General features: G+C 40.2%; 1 protein-coding gene across 4 annotated transcripts; it reads left to right on the top strand.

Annotated features, from left to right (window-relative positions):
* Positions 1–164: 164 nt before the first annotated feature.
* On the top strand, positions 165–21987 carry ERG28 (ergosterol biosynthesis 28 homolog). Of its 4 annotated transcripts, none has more exons than XM_036769589.1 (5): positions 165–265; positions 6406–6576; positions 18307–18397; positions 21114–21232; positions 21400–21987. In XM_036769589.1, the coding sequence occupies exons 2-5, from the start codon at positions 6444–6446 to the stop codon at positions 21477–21479; spliced, it is 423 nt and encodes a 140-aa protein (XP_036625484.1). In that variant the 5' UTR covers positions 165–265; positions 6406–6443; the 3' UTR covers positions 21480–21987. The 4 variants fall into 4 exon arrangements, with proteins under 4 accessions (XP_036625484.1, XP_036625483.1, XP_036625481.1 ...); XM_036769588.1 differs by having other exon boundaries at positions 170–265; positions 6401–6576; XM_036769586.1 differs by having other exon boundaries at positions 263–349; positions 6401–6576.
* The last annotated feature ends 595 nt before the right edge of the window (positions 21988–22582 follow it).

The raw sequence follows: 22582 nt of genomic DNA, 5'->3' as shown, positions 1-22582 counted from the left end.
CCCAGAGGAGGGGTGATCACATGAGCTCGTGTCAGGGGAGAGGTTTAGACAAAGCTCACAGTTGATTGGCCTTCCAGGCGTTCACTCCCCATCTCCTGCGCGGAGGAATGTCATTTTTAACCAATCAAACTGAGGGTTGATACAAAGTGAACCAATCCAAAACTGATTCGAGAGGTGGGCGGGTCCACAAAAGGGTCTCAGGTGTACACACGGGTATTGAAGTGAAATTGAGGGTTGCGCTGGTGCTCCAGCCTCGGTTTGCCAGGTATGCGGCGCGCGGGGCCGGGGAGGTAGGAGACGTCCGGAGGTGGGGGAGAAATCTGTCTGAGGTGCTAATGAAGGAGAAGAGGTAGGAATGAGGCTGCGAGAGGTCAAGGGGAAGGGCCAAGGAGAGGATGAGAGATGAGGGAGGGAAGGATTAGGGAGATTGGGGGTGGGAAGAGGGGAGTTGAAGAAGGGGTCAGAGCAGCGTCTGGGAAAAGATGTGGCGCCCTCCAGGAGGCTTTTTGGTCTAAGGATGGAGAAGAGTTGGCAGTGGGAAAGCAGAACAGAGAGATGTCTGGTTTTCTACTCCCACCCTCACCACCCTGTGGTTTTTCTTCACCTCCTCCCGCCCCCCCCCCCCGTGGGTCTTTTTCCTCTCCTTCACCTGGTTCCTTTCGCTCCCCACCTCGCTCCTCACGCTCCCCCACACACACTTCACTCCTCTCGTCCTTCCCCCCTCCTTCACCTGGCTCTTTGCTTTATTGGGTTCCGTTCCCCGGCCCCCCGCCCCCAGCTTTCTAAATTGTTTTTCAGCTAGCAGGATCTTCCTTTGCAGTCTAACTTCTGATAGAGTGGAGTGCTCCAAACATGCCCTGAAGGACTATCATAGGATCATAGGTTTAGAACAGGAAAAGACTTGAGAAGCCACCTAGCTCTACCCAAAGCACCTACTCTGTGCTAGGCACTGAGGATATAGACACAATGGAAGTACTCCCTGCTCTCAGTGAGACAGCATGTATGTATATACATGTATACATAGGAAAAAAGGTACTAGCAATTGGAGGGGAACAGGATAGCCTTCAGATAGAAAGTAGTACTTGAGATCCATATCCTCTATCCTTTTCCTTCGTCATGTTATTTTGGGTAACTGCATGGGCTTTTGCAGATTTTACATTCTATTATCACCTAGGGTAACTAAAGGCTTCCATTCTGAGACTCCAACTCCACCTCCAAGTATCATATTAGAGTTTTTCATGGGTTCATTTTAGTTAAATCAAGTTGATTTGATTTAAATTGTTACCCAGGACCCACTCAATTGAATCTTGGTGGCTGTTTTTTTAAAAGTATAGTTTTATAAGATTTAACCTTAGATTCTTCAACTTGAGTGTCGATGTCTATTTCACAGGTAGAGAAACGTCATTAAAATATTACCAAACAGGGTCATTCCACTTCAGTTTTCTTCTGATGCCTCATTGTGATGTGAAGGACATCTTGTGTTCTTGAAGTCTATGCCAACAGATTGCGTCCTCTGACAGGTCCTACCAAGCTAGAAAAGCTTCAAGGTGATAGGTGATAGACATTATGTATCTTTCATCTAAGGACCAGCTTAGCTAAAGACACTAACTACCAAGTTGACCACAGGATGATGGATTTTTCAGCCACAGCATCTCTCAAGAACTGTCTCCTAGGTTTAAGAAGGGATATCATTTTCATTCATTGGAGAGAGTGCCCACACCCATGAAATAAAGGAATCTTAAATTATTGATGAGAAAGGTCTCTTCCAGCCTTATGATTCCCTCTCTAGCTATCAAACCAATGCCTGACATTAGAGACAGCCCCTAACTTCCCTGGTCTCAACTCCCACATCTATAAAATGTGTGTTTAGTATTAAATTAGTGGTTCTCAAACTCTTTTTGATCATATCACAGTATTATTATTTGCCATAAGGAATCTCAGGACATCTTAAATTTGCAACAAAAGAAGAGTTCCTGAACAGCGGTGTCTCCAGAGCAATGGACTTTTGGGTTCTTCTGCCTCTTTTTCCCTTCCCCCTTCATCCTCCTCTTTAATTCCCCAGGAGTCACTGTGGAGATGGCAGCTTTGTACCTCCCAGGATTAGAGCTGGTATGGTGATCTTCCCCATACCATGCTTGGAAAAAGCAAGAAGCAAAAACTGCAGCTAGGAATGGGGAGCAGGGATTTCATAGCATACCTTTTAGTAACTACTGGATTACTTGATCTCTGAGGTCCCTTCAATTCTAAAAACTATTATAACTCCTGAGATAATGCCCTATATTTAAGACTTCTGGAATGTTCTCCTGACTTGTAGAACTTAATGCAATTCAGCAAGCATTTATCAAATGTCTACATTGTTTAATGTGCTAGATGCTGGGAATACAAAGAAAATAACAAATAGTCCCTACCCTCAAGGAGCTTACATTCTACTAGGGGAATAATACAACATGTATACAGACGAGTATAGTGCAAGGTAAGAAGTGAAGGGGGAAAAGAAACATCAGACAGTTCTCTTGAAAAATTGGAGGAGGGAGAGAGTAGTCATAGATGCAGTTGGGATCAGGAAATACTTCATAGAATTGGTAGTAACTGCTGAATCTTGAAGAAAAAAAAATTTAGAAAAGTGGAAATGAAAGGAGAATGCTTTTGAGGCATGGCAGATAATTTGTGTGCATGCATAGAGATGGGAAATGACTAACTCTTCCTAAATTCAACTAGTCTGGTTGGCTGGAGCATAAACTGATTAAATAGAAGAAATATAAAATAAAGATGACAAAGTAGATTTGAACCACATCTTAGAGGACCTTCGATGCCAGCCTAAGGCATCTGTTTTATCCTAAAGGCAGCAGAGAGTTGTGGAAGGTTTTTGAGCATAGGAATATCATGGTCACATCTTTATCTTGGTAAGATTATTTTGGCAACTATATGAAAGTCATGCTGGAGAAAGAAGAAACTAGAGGTGAGGAGGTCAGTTAAGAGGCCTTTGCAGTAAACTATGAAAGAGATGAAATTCTGAAATGTTATGACAGCAAAGAGAAGGGGAAGTGGTGCAGGTTGAATTGAGGTCTTGGCAACTGGTCAGATATGATGGGGTGAGTAAGAAGGCAGGGTCAAAAATGACTGTGAAACATGTATAGTTGATATCACATTTCTTGCCTTTTCAAGGACTGGGGGAGGGCAAGAAGGACTGAGAGAATTAGGAACTCAAATTTTTAATAAATTAATGTTAATTTTTAACATGTAATTTGGAAATATTTAAGGAAATAATAAAAAAAACCTATATATTAAATGACTGCGGAATTACAAACTTTGATGACTGGAAGGATGGTGGTATCCTCAACAGAAATAGGCAAGTTTACAGGAGTAGAGAGTTAGGGGAGAAGGGTATGTGGAAAAATTAATTCTGTTTGGGACATGCTGAGTTTGAGATATTAGTGGGCATCTAGGAGATAAAAATATAGTCTAGGAGACACATTAGGACTGGAGATGTATGTATGAGTCACCTGTCTAGATAGGTACTCTGGTAGTAGGTAAAGGCCATTAAGATAGAGGAAAAGAATGTTCAGGATGGAGCCTTGGGGTATACTCACACTAAGGGATAGGAAATGGATAGTGATCCAGCAAAGGAGACTGGGAAGTAGCAGTCAGACAGATGGAAGGAGAGCTAGGGAAGAGTAGCATCATGAAAGCCAAGGAAGGAAAGGTAGGAAGGTCTGGTAGGAAAAAAAAAAATCCACTGTAGTTTCAGTAGAGTGGTTTGTATGGGAGTCAGATTTCAAGGTACTAAGAATTGAATGGACAATGAAGAAGTGGAAACAGTATTCTCTCACTAGGAATTTATAAATATATAAACTATTGAGGTGACAGGAGAATCAAGTACAAGTTTTTTTAAGAATGAAGGAGACCTGACTATATTTGTAGGCCACAGGGAAAGAGGTAATAAATGGGGAGAAATTAAATATGAGATTGATGGGGGAATAGTTGAAGTTATCTTCCCAGATGGATGGGATCAAGGGCACAAGTAGAAGAGTCACCTCATCCTGACTGGAGCAAAAGATATGTGAAGTTTTAGAAGGTTTTTGAAGTATAGACTAGGGAAGGAAAAGGACTTCATGGGGGCCTTCACTCAATTTTTTTTTTCAACAAAGTGAGTTCATCTGCTCAGCAGGGATTGTAGGGGTAATGTTGAAAGCTTAGGGAGAAAAGATAAGTTTTGGAATGTCAACTGCAATGAGTGTAATAATCAATCCACAAAAAGCTAACAGGATTGCCATTCAGCAACGAGGCCCCAATTGAGATTATATAACATGAATTTTTAGTGGACTCAACATGGCTTGGTTTTGTGACTTCCCCTAACAGTATTCAACAGTAATGGGGGTATTTACTAAAAGACTTCACTAGAAGCAGTAGACTAGGTAGGTATAAGCATCATCAACAACAAAACAAAAAAATTTGATAGAGGACTCTTCTGTAACCAGTAAAGCAAGAGTCTCTGATTAAGGTTATGGGGAACTTTTACCCACTTAGAACACAAAGGATTAAAAATCAGCTCGGAATAAGAATATAGGAAGGCAGTTGAAGCCAAAAGGAAATAGAGTTAGAACAGCTTCATACAGAAGAAAGCCCTGGGCCCACGAATACCTGTAGTAGTCTACCTGTCTACAGAGAAGCTGCAGAATACGGTGGGGAAAGCACCAGATTAAAGATCAGAAGACTTGAGTCTTGAGTTCCAGACAGAATGAATTCCACTCACAAGCTGGGTGACTTTAGGCAAGTCAGTTAATTTCTCTGATCCTCCATTTCCACATCTGTAAAATGGGGATAATAGCTGTTTTGTGTACCTCAATTATTATGAAGACCAAATGAGGTAATAAATGTGAAAGTAATTAGAAAAATAAAAAATTAACGCATATGGGGTATGTGTGTGTGTGTGTGTGTGTGTGTCTAAAAGTAAAGTATTATCCTTGATGATTGGCATGCTGGCATGACTGCAGTGAGGCCAGTTTCCACAAGATATGCTATGCACCCTTTGCTCATCTCCCTTTTTCCTTGTTTTAAAACTACCAGTAGTATGTACCTTTGGACATTGCTTAGTCCATGTCAATAGGGACTTAAGAAATAACTGAGCCCTAGTTTTTAGGATAAACGCCAAGGAGACTGCTGGTTTTGTGAGAACAGCCATAAAGATAAAAGATCCTCTGTGGGTGAGCACAGATAAACATGTAAGAGAATCCTGGGGAGGACAGCATTAATCTGGAATGTATGAATACAGTTCGAAAGCTTTACTTCTCTAAAAATGAAAAGATTGTCCCTACTATTAAGTGAACCTATCCATCCTCCATGCCCTAAAATTAGTTCTGTCATAGACACCTCTGATCACAGAAGCTGCTGGGTAGTGCTTAGCAGAGACATGAGGTTTGCAGTGAAAAGAATGATTTAGCATCAGAGGACATGAGTTCTAGCCTCAGCTCTGTCTCTCACTACTTGCATGACTTTGGGCAAGTCACTGAACCTCTGCTCTGCCTGTCTGCTCATTGGGTGAAAGGAAGAGGTTAGAGAAGATGACCTTTAAGATCCCTTTCAGCTCTAGATTGATGATCCCAAAGCCCTTTTCTCTGGTATGTCACCATCTGCTTCTCAGGGTTGTTACAGAGATATCTGCATGGAGTGAGAGGTTAGAGTCAGTGAACTATAGGGATCTATGACTCAATGATTCTCTCGGGATTCATATCAGGATCCAGGGGAGAACAAAAGCCTTTCCCTTCTTCCATTTCCACTGGCCAGCTAATCTCTGGTCTCTTCAGTGTGGAGAAAGCTGAAGGTAACTATCCCTTCAGGACCAGCTTAGGGCTGTAGTCATCCTCAAAAGACAGAAGCAGCTGAGTGATAGAACTCCCAACTTGCCTCTTTTTCATTTATAGCAGGCTTGGTTTAGGCTCCATATCTTGAACTGCAGCATGATAACCCAACTTTACAATTGGCAGGCATAAGCCTTCCATTCTGTGATAAATTTCTTGGTGTTATCTGTTGTATTGTTGCTAAGAAGTATTAACAGGTTCTGTCTAGCCACTTCCATGTATGGTTCTCAAGGGAAAGTAGAAAAATTAGCAGCTCCTATGTAGACATCCATAGAATAACCGGGAGTCAAGGTACAAGCCCTACTTAACACCCTGTGGATTTTTTTTCGATGCTGGATACCCAAAGGTGGGAAATGAAAGACTTCTAAAGGTTCTCAACAGCATTTGTAGACTACTAAAACTCCCAAATACAAAACATTTGAAGAGAAACCCTCTTACAGGTAAGAAGCAACAAAGTGACTAACTGGCTAGAGCTGAATTCATTCCCCAATAACAGATTCCGTGTTGTCTCGTTATCTTGACACCCTAATCTTTTTCCCTAGTATAGCTCCTGACAGAGAAGCCCCCCCAGTGCTGAAGTGAGAAATGAGCCGCTTCTTGAATGTGCTACGCAGCTGGTTGGTTATAGTATCCATTATAGCCATGGGGAACACACTGCAGAGCTTCCGAGACCACACCTTCCTCTATGAAAAGCTGTACACTGGCAAGCCAGACCTTGGTGAGTGTCATGGAGATCATATTCTATCCAAGAGTGGGGGATGATGATGGTCCAGTGCTCAATAAGTTTGGGGTTTTTTAAATAGTTTTAAATTTCTTTGGCCATTTTGAACTTGACCAGTAAATATGAACATTTACCTGGTAAAAAAAGAAAAGAAAATTATACATGAAACCTTCATGGTGTAAAACTTGGGTTTTTTTAAATATATAATATATAGTACATTGTGTCCTAAGGTTTCCTGCTTGTCTGTCTTACCCTCTGAACTTCCGTCTCTTCTGTATGCTTTTTAAGTGCTTTAGTGATTCTTTTGTTCTTTTTTTTCTACTTCATTATCATTATAGCCTCACCTAATATTCACCTTCCAAAAGATTAAAAAACAAAGAACCTCCCTTGTAATCAGTAAACATAGACAAACAAAACAAATCTACACGTTGGCTGTGACTATGTGTGGCAATGAGATCTCGTTATCCACAGAGAACCCTGGATAGAAAGCAAAATAACACCACATGTGACTATAGCAGCAGATTGCCGCCTCTTTAAGCAGTTAGGTGACACAGTACTTATAGTGCCTGACCTGAAGTCAGGAAGACTAATCATCTTCAGTTCAGACACTTACTAGCAGTGTCACCCTGGGTAAGTCACTTTATCCTATTTCCCTCAGTTTCCTCTTCTGTAAAATGAGCTGGAAAAGGAAATGGCAAACATTCTAGTATCTCTGCCAAGAAAATCCCAAATGGAGTCATGAGAAGTCAGATACGACTGAAATGACTCACCAACAACAACAAATGCACCTCTTTCCCCTGTGAGATCCCAGTGAAATGTTGCTCTCATTTCTTATATCATTTTAGTAGCCTTTCTTATAATCATAACTTTTTATGAAATAAAAAAACAGTGACTCATTGGGTTTTCTTTACTATGCAGATGGAGAATGACTTACCTATGGTCACAGCAAAGTCAGGGGCTTTTCCCCCAGAGGAAAAAAATTCAAACTCCCTTCCCTTGACTGGATCCCGTAGAAGAGTCAGTTTCCTCTGGGGGAAGTTAGAGATAGTCATTCCTTTTTCCAGAGCCTCTCTGCTATGAATGCTGTAAGATTTCTTATTTCTCTGATGTGATATGTACTACATAGAGCCAGCATAGGGTATTAAGATGGCTTTGGCTTCAGCAAAAATCTCCTAGCAGCTGACAGTTCTGTGTCACATTTATGGCTAACCTAGATAGAAATTCCATCCTATTGTCTGCAACATCTGGGAGGAGAATGACCTGGTATAGGCTATGCCTGACTTTAAACAAAACCACTACAAAATACCTAGGAGAAAAGTACCTGGAGGAATGAGTGGGATTGGCCTTTTAGAAAAAAATTTTTTACCAAAAGAGGTTATAATCCCAAATGTGTATTTACTATCCCTCAATTACCAGGTCATTTCCACCAAGTTTTTCAGGCTTTAGAAGACCTTAACCATTGCTCCAGTCATATAATTTCCTGGACAGATCATTTGCCCATTTTCCCATATTAGGCCAAACCAGTTTTTCTTATCCCATTTGAGAGCAATACAGAGAAGCTAGAAGAGACCTAGCCTTAGGTATCTATAATAGAAAAGAGAATGAACCTCTAACAGTTGCCAGGGACAATACATCTTCAACAAAACTATAAACATCTATAGGTCGCCCACAGATGGATAAGTTGTCCCCATCAGCTCTTAACATTAAATAATTAGGAGGCAAAGTGGATGGGACACTGGAATTGGAGTCCAGGCACATGCTAGCTTCGTGACCCTGGGCAAGTCAGCTGACCACTGTCTACCTCAGTCTCCTCATGTGTAAAATAGGGAACATCAGAGCATTTATGTCACAGTGTTATTGTGAACATCAAATGAAATAATATTTGTAAAGTGCTTTGCCAACCTTAAAGTGCTTAATAAATGCTAGCTCTTATTATTAGAAATAATAATTAACTGGACCACAAGTCTGAGAGAGAAAAAGGACCCTCTTAGCTGTTGCCACAGGCAATAAACCACAAGAAGCCTCAGACTGACCAAAGATGGAAAGGTGATCCCTGTTAGCTCTTAACATTAATGAGAAAGAAGGGGAATTCAACTGAAATAGACATTGTGGGATTGCTAAACAAATTATCTGTCATCTCCCAACTAGATTACATTAATTTGCTATCCTTAGGAATACTCTAGACAATCCCCTACAAGTGTCAGCTGATGCATAGTCTGATTAGAATTAGTGGCATATACTAGTAGTATTTATGCTATCTAGAAAAAAATTACCTTTTTTCTGACAATGACAAACATTGGCAAGGATGTGGAAAAATAGGGACACTAATGCATTGTTGGTGGAGTTGTGAACTGACCAACCATTTTGGAGAGTAATTTGAAACCATGCCCAAAGGGCTATAAAACTGTATATACTCTATGACTTAGCAAAATACCAGTACTGGGTCTGTTCCCCAAGGAAAAGGATAAGGGTGTATATGTACAAAAATATTTATAGCAGCTCTTTTTGTGATAGCAAAGAATTGGAAATTGAGGGGATGGCCATCAGTCAAGGAATGGTTAAACAAGTTATGGCATATAATTGTGGCGGAATGCTATTATGCTATAACAAATGATGACCAGGATGCTTTCTGACAAACCTGCAAAGGCTTACATGAACCAATGCAAAATAAAATGAGCAGAACCAGGAAAACATTGCACCCAGTAACAGCAATATTGCACAGTGATCAACTGTGAATGACTTAGCTTTTCTCAGCAATGCAATGACCCAAGACAACTCCAAAGGATTTATGATGAAAAAAATGCTGTCTGCTTCCAGAGTAGAGTAACTGGTGGAGTCTGAGTGCAGAATGAAGCACACTTTTTAAAAATTATTCTGGTGGGGGGGCAGGAGCGGTGGTTTGATCTGCATTTTTTTTTTTTTGCAACATGGCTAAAATGGAAACTTTTTGCATGACTATGTATGTGTAAAGTATATCAAATTCTTTGACTTCTCAAGGAGGGGAGGAAGAAAGGAGGGATTGAGAGAATATGGAACTCAATTTTTTTTAAATGTTAAAATTTTTTTGTTTACATGTAATTGAGAAAAAAATAAAATAAAAATCAAATGTAAAAAATAAAAGAGCCAGATGATAAAGTAGAAATAGAAAGAATCCAACAATTACCCAAAATGAAAACTTCCAGGAATGTCATAGCTAAAATTCAAAATTCCCTGTTCAAAGAAAAAAATACTACAAGCAACCAAAAAGAAAGAGTTCATATATCAAAGAAACACAGTCAGGATCGCACAAGACTTAGCAGCCACCATAAAAAGGAGCAGAGGCCTTAGAATACTATATTCCAGAAGACAAAAGATACAATCAGAAATAACTTCACCTAATAAAACTGAATGTAACCCTCAGGGGGAAAAATGGACTCTAAATGAAAGAGGATTTCTAAGCTTCCTGATGAAAAGAGTTGAGTAGAAACTTTGAAAAAAAAAACAACACAGGAGTTGAGAGAAACATAAAAAGGTAAACATGAATGTATAATCAAAAGGAATTAAAACAAGAATGAACTGTAATACAGGGATTTGATACATACAGTCAGTCCTCAACATTCTCATGTTTAACTTTGGCGCAGGATTGCATTGGCAAGCTATGCACAGTAGAGAAAAAATGAGGGACTTGACATGAGCAACTTTGTGAAGCAGCTGGTATCCTACTAGGTGCTTCGCAGGTCCTATTTATCCTACCTTTGTGAAGAGCTCTTTGTACATTCATTGCATGTTCTCATTGTTTGCCTTTAAAACTCAGGGTGTTGTGTTGCAATTATGCCCCCAAAGCATAGCACAAGTTCTTTGGGCTCTAGGCCCTGGGTGTGTAGCTGTTGGCATAACCGACCAGCTGGCTACAAACACAAAGCAATAACATCAATAGCAACCTTAAGGTTAAATGTCAACTCACTTCTGCTGTGCCCCCATGCTCTGAGACCCTTAAGACTCAATCAGCACACAAAGCAGATGCTATGGGTTCTCTCAAGCTGGTGCATCTTTCGTGATCTCCAGTACCATCCACCAGCTATGAAGGAGGTGATGTCAAGACCTCACCAGTTTGGGTCTTGGTGTCCTCCAGTAGCAGAAACTAAAGTCTCCAAAACTTCTCCCTTGATTTTCAGAGGACAGCCAAGGTGGAAAGACGGTATAATATCCTCACACTGTTATTTGACACAGTGAAAAATAAAATTCAGGTTAAAAGATGTTTTATTTTTGAGAATTTTATTTGCTGTACAGTATGAGTTGGAGAAGACAAAGCACTCCAGTATCTTTGCCAAGAAAACTCCAAATGGGGTCACGAAGAGTTGGGCATGACTGAAAAAGGAGTGAACAACAACAACCACAAAATTTATGATATTGTAGATTTCATGTGTTATGAAAAGTAAATATTGTCTGAAATGGCTTTTTTAATTATTAAGATCTTAGCAAAGAAAAAAAAAAGGTCACAGAATTATAGGGAACTGCCGGTGGGGGAAATTTTTTTGCATTGTGATGAATAAAATTCAACAAAAATAAACAGACATGTTTTCTCCAAGCAAGATAACAGGGCATGGACTTGTTAATAAAGTGTGTCAAAAAGCTACCTCAGTTAGGTCAAAAGACCCCGAGGAGGAGGCACAGCATCTCTGTATAAACATAGAACAAAGATCAGAACAGGGGAGGTGACGAAATAATACAATTGGATATATGGTTGGCAGCATCATGGGGGTGAGGACAACATGATCGTTTACCTTAAGAAAAGTGGGCTAACCCTCACATGGGGCCAGTAACCATTCCTCTCTTTTTTAGAGGAATACCTGATTGATTTTAGGGGACCCATCCGCAGTCTGAGGCTATTGATAATGGACCAGGGATAGCAGACTCACTGGCTCCTGGGAGTGAGATAAGACCCCTTTTTAATTGGGCAAGGATGGGCAAAGATGGAACCAAATGGGCCTGTAGGCCCTTAAGGGTACAAATAGATGTGGATTCTTTCAGGAGCTGAAGTTATGAAGAATAATAAGTTTCCTTAGCATAAAGTGATTTGCAGGCAGTGTTGAGATAATAATTCCCTTTGAATTAGTTTTATTAGAACATTGAACCTCCAAACTTAGCTCAGTTTTTCTTTAACTAAAAGTGATCAATAGTGAAAACTAAACTTTTACATTTAAATTGAGAGAAGACTGAACTTTTGAACTCATGAGCTTTTTTACTTAGAGACAGAAAAAAAGGCCTTGGGTTGTTATATAAAATACAGAATAGAGTTGCAAAATAGAATCAACTACAGAGTGGAATCAAATAGAAAATACAAAATCAATACTTGGTTTTCTCAATATGTTACCAATTTTATTTTGTTTTATGGGTTATTTCATGGTTACTATGTTAGTAAAAGTACATATTATTAGAATTAATGTTACAAAGAATTTTGTGCAAAAAAGTTTTTTTTAGGCAATCTCTAGCAAAGATTACAGTTTGAGGTGTTCATGGGAACCTAACCCCCTATTTCCCATAGGTTCAGTGTATCAGCATTCGAGTTTTTTTACTTTCATCCTTATTTTCTTTTTTTATCAGTTTTTTTTTATTTAAAATTTTTAGTTTTCAGCAATGATTTTCCCAAGTGTTTGAATTACAAATTCTCTCCCCATTTCTACCCTTCCCCCCACTCCAAGATGGCATATATTCTGGTTGCCCTGTTCCACAGTCAGCCCTCCCTTCTGTCACCCCACTGCCCTCCCATCTCCTTTTCCCTTCCTTTCTTGTAGGGCAAGATAAATTTCTACGCCCCATTGCCTGTGTATCTTATTTTCTAGTTGCATGCAAAAACTTTTTTTGTTGTTGTTGTTTTTGAGCATCTGTTTTTAAAACTTTAAAAAATTCTCTTCCCTTTTCCCTTCCCACCCACCCTCCCTAAGAAGTCAAGCAATTCAACATAGGCCACATGTGTATCATTATGTATAACCCTTCCACAATACTCATGTTGTGAAAGACTCACTAACCTATCCCCCTTTATTGAATTTTCTCCCTTGACCCTATCCCCTTTCGAAAGTGTTTGTTTTTGATTACCTCCACCTCCATCTGCCCTCCCTTCTATCATCCCCCCTTTTATGTAATCTTCTTCCTCCTTTTTTCCTGTGGGGTAAGATACCCAATTGAGTATATATGGTATTCCCTCCTCAGGTCAGATCTGATGAGAGCAAGGTTCACTCATTCCCCCTCACCTGCCTTCACTTCTCTTCCTACAGAACTGTTTTTTCTTGCCACTTTTATGTGAGATAATTTACCCCATTCTATCTCTCCCTATCTCCCTCTCTCAATATATTCCTCTCTCAACCCTTAATTTGATTTTATTTCTTTTAGATATCTTCCCTTCATCTTCAACTCACCCTATGCCCGCTCTCGCTCTCTATGTATATATATACACACATACGTATATACATACATACACACTCACATATACATATATATACATAAACATATATATGTGTATATATATATGCATATTCCCTTCAGCTACCCTAATACTGAAGTCTCATGAATCATACACATAATCTTTCCATGGAGGAATGTAAACAAAACAGTTCAACTTTAGTAAGTCCCTTGCAATTTCTGTTTCTTGTTCTTTTTCTTGATTACCTTTTCATGTTTCTCTTGATTCTTCTGTTTGAAAGTCAAATTTTCTATTCAGCTCTGGTCTTTTCACTGAGAAAGCTTGAAAGTCCTCTATTTTATTGAAAATCCATATTTTGCCTTGGAGCATGATACTCAGTTTTGCTGGGTAGGTGATTCTTGGTTTTAATCCTAGCTCCATTGACCTCCAGAATATTGTATTCCAAGCCCTTCGATCTCTTAATGTAGAGGCTGCCAGATCTTGGGTTATTCTGATTGGGTTTCCACAATACTCAAATTGTTTCTTTCTGGCTGCTTGCAGTATTTTCTCCTTGATCTGGGAGCTCTGGAATTTGGCGACAATATTCCTAGGAGATTTCTTTTTGGGATCTATTTGAGGAGGTGATCGGTGGATTCTTTCAATTTCTATTTTGCCCTGTGGCTCTAGAATATCAGGGCAGTTCTCCTTGATAATTTCTTGAAAGATGATATCTAGGCTCTTTTTTTTATCATGGCTTTCAAGTAGTCCAATAATTTTTAAATTCTCTCTCCCGGATCTATTTTCCAGGTCAGTGGTTTTTCCAATGAGATATTTCACATTGTCTTCCATTCTTTCATTCCTTTGGATCTGTTTTATAATATCTTGATTTCTCACAAAGTCATTAGCTTCCACTTGCTCCAATCTCATTTTTAAGGTAGTATTTTCTTCCATGGTCTTTTGGACCTCCTTTTCTATTTGGCTAATTCTGCCTTTCAAGGCATTCTTCTTCTCATTGGCTTTTTGGAGCTCTTTTGCCATTTGAGTTAGTCTATTTTTTAAGGTGTTGTTTTCTTCAGTATATTTTTCAGTATTTTTTTGGGTCTCCTTTAGCAAGTCATTGACTTGTTTTTCATGGTTTTCTCGCATCCTTCTCATTTCTCTTCCCAATTTTTCCTCTACTTCTCTAACTTGCTTTTCTAAATCCTTTTTGAGCTCTTCCATGGCCTGAGACCAGTTCATGTTTTTCTTGGAGGCTTTTGATGTAGGCTTTTTGACTTTGTTGACTTCTTCTGGCTGTATGTTTTGGTCTTCTTTGTCACCAAAGAAAGATTCCAAAGTAGAGTTAAGAGAACTATGTTCCAAGCTTGGGGGGATGCGCCAGCTCTGCCACACCAGCACTCCTCCTCCCCCAAGAACCCCCAACCCGGACTGGATTTAGATCTTCAGCAGGCTCTTCACTCCTGCTCTGATCCACCACTTAATTCCTCCCACCAGGTGGGCCTGGGGCCAGAAGCAACTGCAGCTCTAGTTCTGTAGCTGCCCCACCTCCTTTGCCCCCGGGGTTTTGGCCGAACCCAAGAACTCCTACCACTCCTGCAGCTTTTCCCACTAACCTTCTCTGTTGTCTTTGGTGTTTGTAGGTTGAGAAGTCTGGTAACTGCTGCAGCTCACTGATGCAGAACGCTAGGGCACAGCTCCGCCCGGCTCCTGGTCTGGTTGGTCTGCGCCGCCCACGCTGGGCTCTGCTCTGCTTCACTCCCAGCTCCGTGTGGGATAGACCTTACCAGAGACCATCCAGGCTGTCCTGGGCTAGAGCCCTGCTTCCCTCTGCTAATTTGTGGGTTCTGCAGTTCTAGAGTTGGTTCAGAGCCATTTTTTATAGGTTTTTGGAGGGACTCGGTGGGGAGCTCACACAAGTCCCTGCTTTCCAGCAACCATCTTGGCTCCACCCCCCTCATCCTTATTTTCTAAGATGGTTACCTCCAAGAAAGTTGAGAATTGACTGCATATTCCTTCTGAACCCTCTTCATCATCGGGTTAATAGAGGGAGTCTATAAGCAGAAGGCCTGAGAGTAGTTCTATTTTATCTTGATTATATCTGCATTAGTAATCCCTGGTCATATAGTTTTCATTTTGGTCTTTAAGCAAAAAAGGAAGGAAAGCTACAGGCTGTTAGCTTAGATTTTAGGTGGATCAAGTAAAGGTTTTTTTTAAAGACAGAAATCTGGGAATAATCCCAGAATCCCCCATAGAACGCAAGAAAGAAGGAGTGGTTACTAAAGAGAGATTGAGATTAGGAGAGACAGTAAACAAAAGAGCAAACATCCCAGTTGGGGGATGGGATCAAGGACTCAGGTAGAAGGGTTGGCTTTGCCAAGGAGAACCACCATTTTTCTCTAGGCCTGGAGCAAAGGAGGAGAAGATGATGTTGAAGAGGGTTGGGTATAAAATTGGGGAAAAGAGGGATCACACAATGAATGGCTTTGATTTTATCAATAAAGTATGAAACTAAATTATCTCTAAACTGGGACGGTCAGTCTGTCGAGGGGCATATATTAATCACCTATTATTTCCTAGGTGTACTATGCTGGGTAAGGCATTTGGGCAAACTCTTCTGATTGGGAAGTTTATGAGGAACCCCAGCCATGCTCACTTCATTCAGCTCACCCTCTGGACTTCTTACTAATAGCTTTTCCCTCTTGTTGATATCTTTCCCACACAGGGACCATCTTGTTTTCTTGTATTTGTATCCCTAGCACTTATCATAATGCCTGGCTCATGGTAAGTGCTTAATAAGTGCTATGTCTATCTATATCTACAAGCACTGAGTATACAAAGAAAGATAAAAACCCTTTCTGCAAGGAGTTTCAGTTCTACTGTTGGAGATGGTATGTCAATAAATAGGTACATACCGGATCCAGCTAGAGTAGGTGGAAAGTAATCTTAGAAGAGAAAGTTCTAGCAGCTGGAAAAGGAAGGAGGAGAGAGAAGGGGAGCGGGAAAAGCCTCCCACAAAAGGTGACGTAGAGCTTGGTGTGGCACAGGTGACTTTAGGAGATGAGAGATGGTTTGGAATATGTGCTGCAAAGAGTGAGAGGGAGTCAATCAGGGAAGAGCCCAAGGATTGTGAGAGACTAGTAAAGATTAGATGACAAATTTGTAGTGGAACTAATCAGCACAGTTGTGCAATTTCCTACAGCATCTTTCAGCAGCTGTGAGTAGGACCAGAGCTTTTTCTGTTGGTAAAGGGTGGGTAAAATACCCATATTAGTGTTTGGAAGAGCACAAGTGAAAATGAGACAAAAAGGAAAGGGATGTGAAAGTAGAGGACTGCATAAAGTTGAACTGGGTAATTAGAGTTAAGATTACCTCGGGTTTTGGTGTCAGTGCCAAACCTTCTGGTGATAAACGTCTCTGTATTCATCTCGACTATTCAAAACCTTGAACTAGTCAGTTTGTTTGCTTTTCCCTTCCTCATACCCCACATGGAAAACTGTGTATCCCTAACCCACTAGTATAGGCTTTTGTTACCACTTTCCTTGAACATTTATTTTGTTAGTGGATTCTATTAATGTCTTTTTTTTTTACATCAACTAGATTTTCCTCTATGTCTCACCCTCCTCATAAAGACTCAGCCCTTATAACAAATAATTTTTTATAAAAGGAAATAAGGGGGAAATTAGCAAAACAAATCAATATTTTTTTTAAAAAATCTGACATTCTATGCAGTGTTCCATAACCATGAGCTTGGGAGAGATTCTTCTTTGGGGTCAAACATATTCTTTATAATTTCCTACCATTCATCCTCATGAATAGTTTTTCTTCTATTTACATTGATGTAATCATTATGTATATTGTTTTTCTGGCTACTTACTTCACTTTGCATCAGTTCTTGTAAGTTTTCCCAAGTTTCTTTATATTCAACTTACTCATCAGTTCTTACAGCATACAAATAGTTCATTAAATTCATGCAACACGATTTGTTTCTAGTTATTTGCTATCAAAAAAAGTCTAGTGCATGTGGATGCAGCCTTTCCAAAAAATGACTTTTTTGAGATATATACCTAGACATGGAATCTCTCAGTCAGAATTTATGAACATTTTAGTCATTTATCTGCATAATTCCAAATTGCTTTCCAGAATTCACAGCTTGATCAAGAATCCATTTACTGTAGGCATAGTAAATACTCTCTCCAGCATCGACTATTCCGATATCCTGTCATCTCTGACAATTTGCTGGGAGTGAGGCACAACCTTGGGTGTTTCTGTTTCCATTTCTCTAATTGTTAGTGATTTGGAGATTTCTTGGATATGATTGTTAATAGTTTGAAATTGTTCTTTTGAGAATTGTCTGTTAATATGCTCCAATCACTTCTCTTAGGGATTGGCTTTTGGTCCTAAATACTTCTGTTAAATTTCTATCTTGGATTCTAAAACCTTATCAGTTATTTGATACAAAGATTTTTTTTCTTTGTGGACTATTTCAATAGTCTCTTAACCAGTCTTCCTACTTCCGCTGTCTTTCCTCTAATTCATCCTTTATAGTGCTGTCAGATTAGTTCTTCTTATGTCAACTTTGTTGTGCCATTTCTCTGCTTAGCATCTTGTGATCTGTAACGAGCCCTACCTTGTCATCCTTCTTATACTACTTCCCTTTAACCAAAATGGATATCCCTTGTGTATATCCTGTTGACCTGCCTGTGTATCTTTGCTCTTGCTGTTTTATATTCCTCAAATGTCTCTTCTACCACCACCCAGCCATATTTACCAGTTGAAATCTTACCTTGCCCAACTGCTATTTCTTTCATGAAGTGTTCTTTGATTTTCCTCGACTACACCCTAAACAGTAACAATCTTTCTATTCCCTCCCTGCTTGCCCTCTACTACCATGACCTTTATATAACACTTATTTGGACCTTTCTTATACATCCATATCTTTGTGTATTAGTTATTTGTGTGTGTGAGTGTGAGGGGCTGGGTAATTTAATTTTTTTTTCTTTCCCACACTATCTAGTACATAGCATGATTAGCTCCTAACAGATACTTAATAAATAATTGTTGTGGTTGAAGTTTTATGACAGGTGCCCTGTTTGCCCACCAATGGAAAATGTTATAGCTGGGCAACTCTCACTTTCAAGACACCTGACCAATTTTCTACATTTTCCCAAAAGGAGAAGTCCTTTGCCATCCCCATGTTACATACAACACAACTTTTCCTCTGCCCAACCAGAGTAATTTAAAGTCCAGCTCCCTATATCCCATGAGTTCAGATTTCTGGAGCTTGGTAGAAATACTCCCTGTTGACATTCTTCTCCTGAGGTTCTTTCTGCCATTTCTCTACCACACAGTGAATGGCCTCCAAGCCCGAACCTTTGGCATCTGGACTCTGCTCTCATCAGTAATTCGTTGCTTCTGTGCCATCGATATCCACAACAAGACGTAAGTAAAGGAAGGGGGAGCTTCTTTTGGCGTTCAGACACCAGGAAAACATACAGCCTCATTCTCAGCCAGTTGCTTAATCATAATTATATTCAGTTTATATTGATAATGGTGTTAATCACATCTTCCCCCTTAGGGCCTGAGACCCTCAAGTGGTTTTATAGTGTCTTTAAGGTCCATTGGTGCTGCTATCCTAGTGGTGCCCATTTTTTTAAACATTGTCTCCAAAGGTACCTAGAAGAGATCTCTTATGTAAGTTTAACTCTACCCTTAGGAAGCAGAAGAAGCTAGGTATCACAATCCTCTTGTTAAATCCAGAGAAGCTAGGGTACTCCAAATTATTCAGCGAGTCAGCAGGAGTAAATCTCGGGGTCCTGACTTTTCTATCTAATGCCTCACTTGTTTGTATACTAGGAGATTTGTATTTTTTAGTATGTGAGCATTCTATAACAAACTCCATTTTTACAGAAGAAAATTTCATGGCTTCAAACTGGTTCAAAATCAGAGTAATTTAATCTTTACACCGGCATTTTAAAAGCAGTATTTCACATAATATGAATGGGGCTAGGGAGCTAAGGAGAAGTCTTTGAAAGAATTTCAGTGACAGCAGTATTTTAGCATCTAAAGTATTAATGGTTTTAGATCTATGCATGTTGTTGTTCAGTCATTCACGTGTGTCTGAATCTGTGTCACCCCGTAGACTTGTCCATGGGGTTTTCTTGGCAAAGATACTGGAGTGGTGTGCCACTGACTTCTCCAGTGTGTCCCCATTTTACAGGTGAGGAACTGAGGGAAATAGGGATTAAGTGACTTGTCCAGGGCAGCTGGTCTAAGGCCAGATTTGAATTCAGATCTTCCTGAGCCCAGGCCCAGTGCTGTATCCACTGCACCACCTAGCTGCCTCAGATCTATGCATAGAGGTCAATATTTATATTGTGTGGCATTTCTTTCAGTATGAAAAGAGGCTTATTTTTCTCTGAAACTTCCCTAACTCTCACTTACCCTAACCCACTGGACTAGCATTTATGGGTTCCATCAATATATTTCAAACCTCAAAGTGCCTGATGGCCAAATTTTAATTTGAAAAACAGTATTTAATTTTTGAACACTAATAATATTATGAACACTCTTTAACATACCCTATTTGGAACCACTGGAGGGCGCCCAAAGCTTTCTTCTCTGTAGCACTCCCTCCGGAAACAAAAACCCAGGCATTTTTTCTAGAGCTACATCTGTGGATGAGAGGCCTTGAAAAGCCAGGATTCTTAAGAGTCCAGCTTTTCCATACTCACTTAAGAATTTCACTCCCGCTTCCTGGAACTAGCAGCTAGGACACCAAAGTGAACTAAACTGAGAGAGGCTACTGGCTTTGAGGGATTTGGAAGGAAGCTGTTCTCATTATGGATTCCACAGGGTCATTGTAGTATTTTGAACCTGAAATGGTGCCATTTTATTTCTGTATCCTTAAGTGTGACTCCTGTCAAAGAATCAACCCCTTTGTCAAGATGAGAGAGGGCTTGTTTCCTAAATGTGTGTGTCATCTGCTAGCTGGTTATGCTGTGGCCAGAGGTAACCCTTGAAGAGGTCAGCAAAAGATAACTGATGTATGGCTTTGAAGGCATCTTGGATCAGGGGCTAGAGCCTGGGACTCCATTAAAGTTCGTTCCGGTCCTAGCTCTCCCACTAACTAGATGCAAGTTGTTAAGCTAGTGATTGACCATGCCTGCCTCAGTCTCTCATTTATAAAATTAGGTAATACTTAAACATAACTCTTGGAACTATTTTTGAAAATAAAACAGAATCTTAAAAATGCTATACAAGATGAAATATTCCTATTATATGTAAGGGCAGATTTTTCTTGGCACTTAGAGTGAACACACAGAATCTTTCACCATTTCTTTTGTTTTATTAACCCTTCTCCACCACAGCATTTTCTTTGCCATCACAAGTGATCTTTTCCATAGGACAACTCCAAAGTCCCTTCTTTTCTCAGCCCTCTTTAATCCCCAAACTATTATCCGTCTGCCCGTGGTTGGAATGTTGGACTTGAAGTGACCTGAAATACTGACTAGCTGAGTGATGCTGAGAAAGTCACTTAGCTCCTGGACCCAGTTTCTTAATTTACCTTACAGGATTTGTTTTGGGGATTACATGAGAAACTGAATGTAAAGGCTGGACCCCTTAGGGCAGTGGTGGTTTGCCAAACTTAAAGCTTCATACAAATGCCATATTATGGCCCCATCTTCACCAGGGAAGATTCTAGCTATCCTTCAAAGCTTATCTCACAAATGACCTTCTTCATCATGATTTCCCCAAAGTGAACCCTCACAGCATGTCTGTACCTCTTCTGCAAGTCACAGTGGCTTAGCCTTCTGTTTCACTGGATTTGTATCCACTTGCTGATACATGGAAAGTCACCCCTGCCTGAACATCCCACTTACTAGCAAAGGGAAACCTTCATTGTGGTTCTTAGGTTGTACTGACTTTGGGCTGTGCCTGAGGAGGAGATGGTGCCTCCAAAAAGCTAAGGCAGAATTCACCTTGTTTCTAGAACTCCCCTAAGAACTAGGGAAGCACATGCTTTCTCTTGCCAGAATCATCCTTTCCCATTGAATATTTTTATATGTTGTGGCCATTGGATTCTTTGCTGCTGAGTTATATATTCTGCACCCCACAAAACAGTAACTTCACACTCTTAATGTCTGCTCCTCTGCAGTCTCTACCACATCACACTCTGGACCTTCTTCCTTGCTTTGGGGCACTTTCTCACTGAGGTGTTTGTATTCGAGACAGCTGCTCCAACGGTTGGAGTCCTGGCCCCATTGATGGTGGCGAGTGAGTATAAAGCAGCTGCCTTACTCCCCCTCACTGAAGAATGGTTCATATCCCTCTAAGCTGGGCCTAAATGTGGGAGGGGAGGAATGAAATGACAAAGGGTATGACAGTTACCATGTTCATGCCAAATACTTAATTGATTGGTGACCTTTTCTTGTGTATTTAAGGTTTCTCTGTCTTTGGGATGCTGCTTGGGCTGCAGTACCTGGAGGTAGAGCAAGTGTCCCGGCACAAGAAGAGAAAATGAAGCCCTGTGTACACCTCATGTTTGCCAGCATCACTTACCTATTGCTGAGCCTTCCTCGACTGGGTTCTCTCCCCACCTTTCCTGGTGTCTTTTCTTTCCTTAGCCATCAGCCCCTTTTTCCACCCCCATTCTTTTAATGTTTTGAATTGCTGCCACAGCTAGGTTTCCCCTTCCTGACCCCTACCTTTGTTTTTGGTTTCATCAATTGATTTTATTTGTGTTGGGGAAAGGTGAGAGCTGGAAATCCTAAAGCTGTCATCCTATCACAGAGCATCTCTAAGAGAACTTTGGTACCAGGGATTTGACAGGTTAGAATGGGGCCTCCTCTCCCACTGGGACCAAGACTCTTCAGAATTACTAAGATAACAAAATGGCCCTGTGAACCAGCAAACCCATAGAAAACCATGTGTTACTTCTGAATTTGGAGAAGAAAGATCTATGTCTTATTGTAGACTTTATGAAAATTGATGTCTATGTAGGTTGTTTTGTAATAAATGGTAAACAAACATGTGCTTCTTTGGGTCTTTTTGCTCTAATTTCATCTAAAAGAGCAAGAGTTCCCCTGCCTCACCTGTGACCTAAGGCAAGAAAAGAAAACATAGCCATTTATTTCCACTTCCTCATCATTAAAATAACCACTTCTTATTTTAAAGTAACCCAAGGTCCAAATATTCTAGGAATCCAAATCTTCATCTCTAATAGGATAAACTTTTAATTCCCTGTTTGCCATTCATTTCCCATGCACTCAGGAAAATTATTCCCAAGTATGGAGTTCACAGTTATACCCACAATTACCAGGACCCTATCTGGTTTTCTTCTCTCTTCATAACCTCAAAAAGAGATGAATAGTTGGGAAGGCAGAGGGGGAAGATGTATGTAGGCCCTACACAAGTAAAGAGTCATCAGAAGCTACAGGGTAAAGCCTTGTAAGCCACATACCAGCAAACACATGAGATAGCATGGGTTAATAAATAGAAAGCTAGATTTGAAATCTGGAACACCCAAGTTCAAATTGTACCTGTGGAACTATGTTTGTTGTCATAGGGCTAACCAAGATTGGTAAAAATGAATGTGACCAGGGTGACCATCAAACAGATTAAGGA

Source organism: Trichosurus vulpecula, chromosome 8 (assembly GCF_011100635.1).
Source record: "Trichosurus vulpecula isolate mTriVul1 chromosome 8, mTriVul1.pri, whole genome shotgun sequence".
Lineage (NCBI taxonomy): Eukaryota > Metazoa > Chordata > Mammalia > Diprotodontia > Phalangeridae > Trichosurus > Trichosurus vulpecula.
The sequence above is the reverse complement of the archived record's forward strand: the minus strand, read 5'-3'. Positions and strand labels throughout refer to the sequence as shown.

What these genes read in the sequence shown, in the direction of transcription:
- ERG28 (XM_036769589.1), top strand. Translation starts at nt 6,444, where the DNA reads ATGAGCCGCTTCTTGAATGTGCTACGCAGCTGGTTGGTTATAGTATCC. An exon ending in ATCGATATCCACAACAAGAC is followed by an intron (nt 18,398 to 21,113) that starts GTAAGTAAAGGA and finishes GCTCCTCTGCAG; the next exon opens with TCTCTACCACATCACACTCT. An exon ending in GGCCCCATTGATGGTGGCGA is followed by an intron (nt 21,233 to 21,399) that starts GTGAGTATAAAG and finishes TGTGTATTTAAG; the next exon opens with GTTTCTCTGTCTTTGGGATG.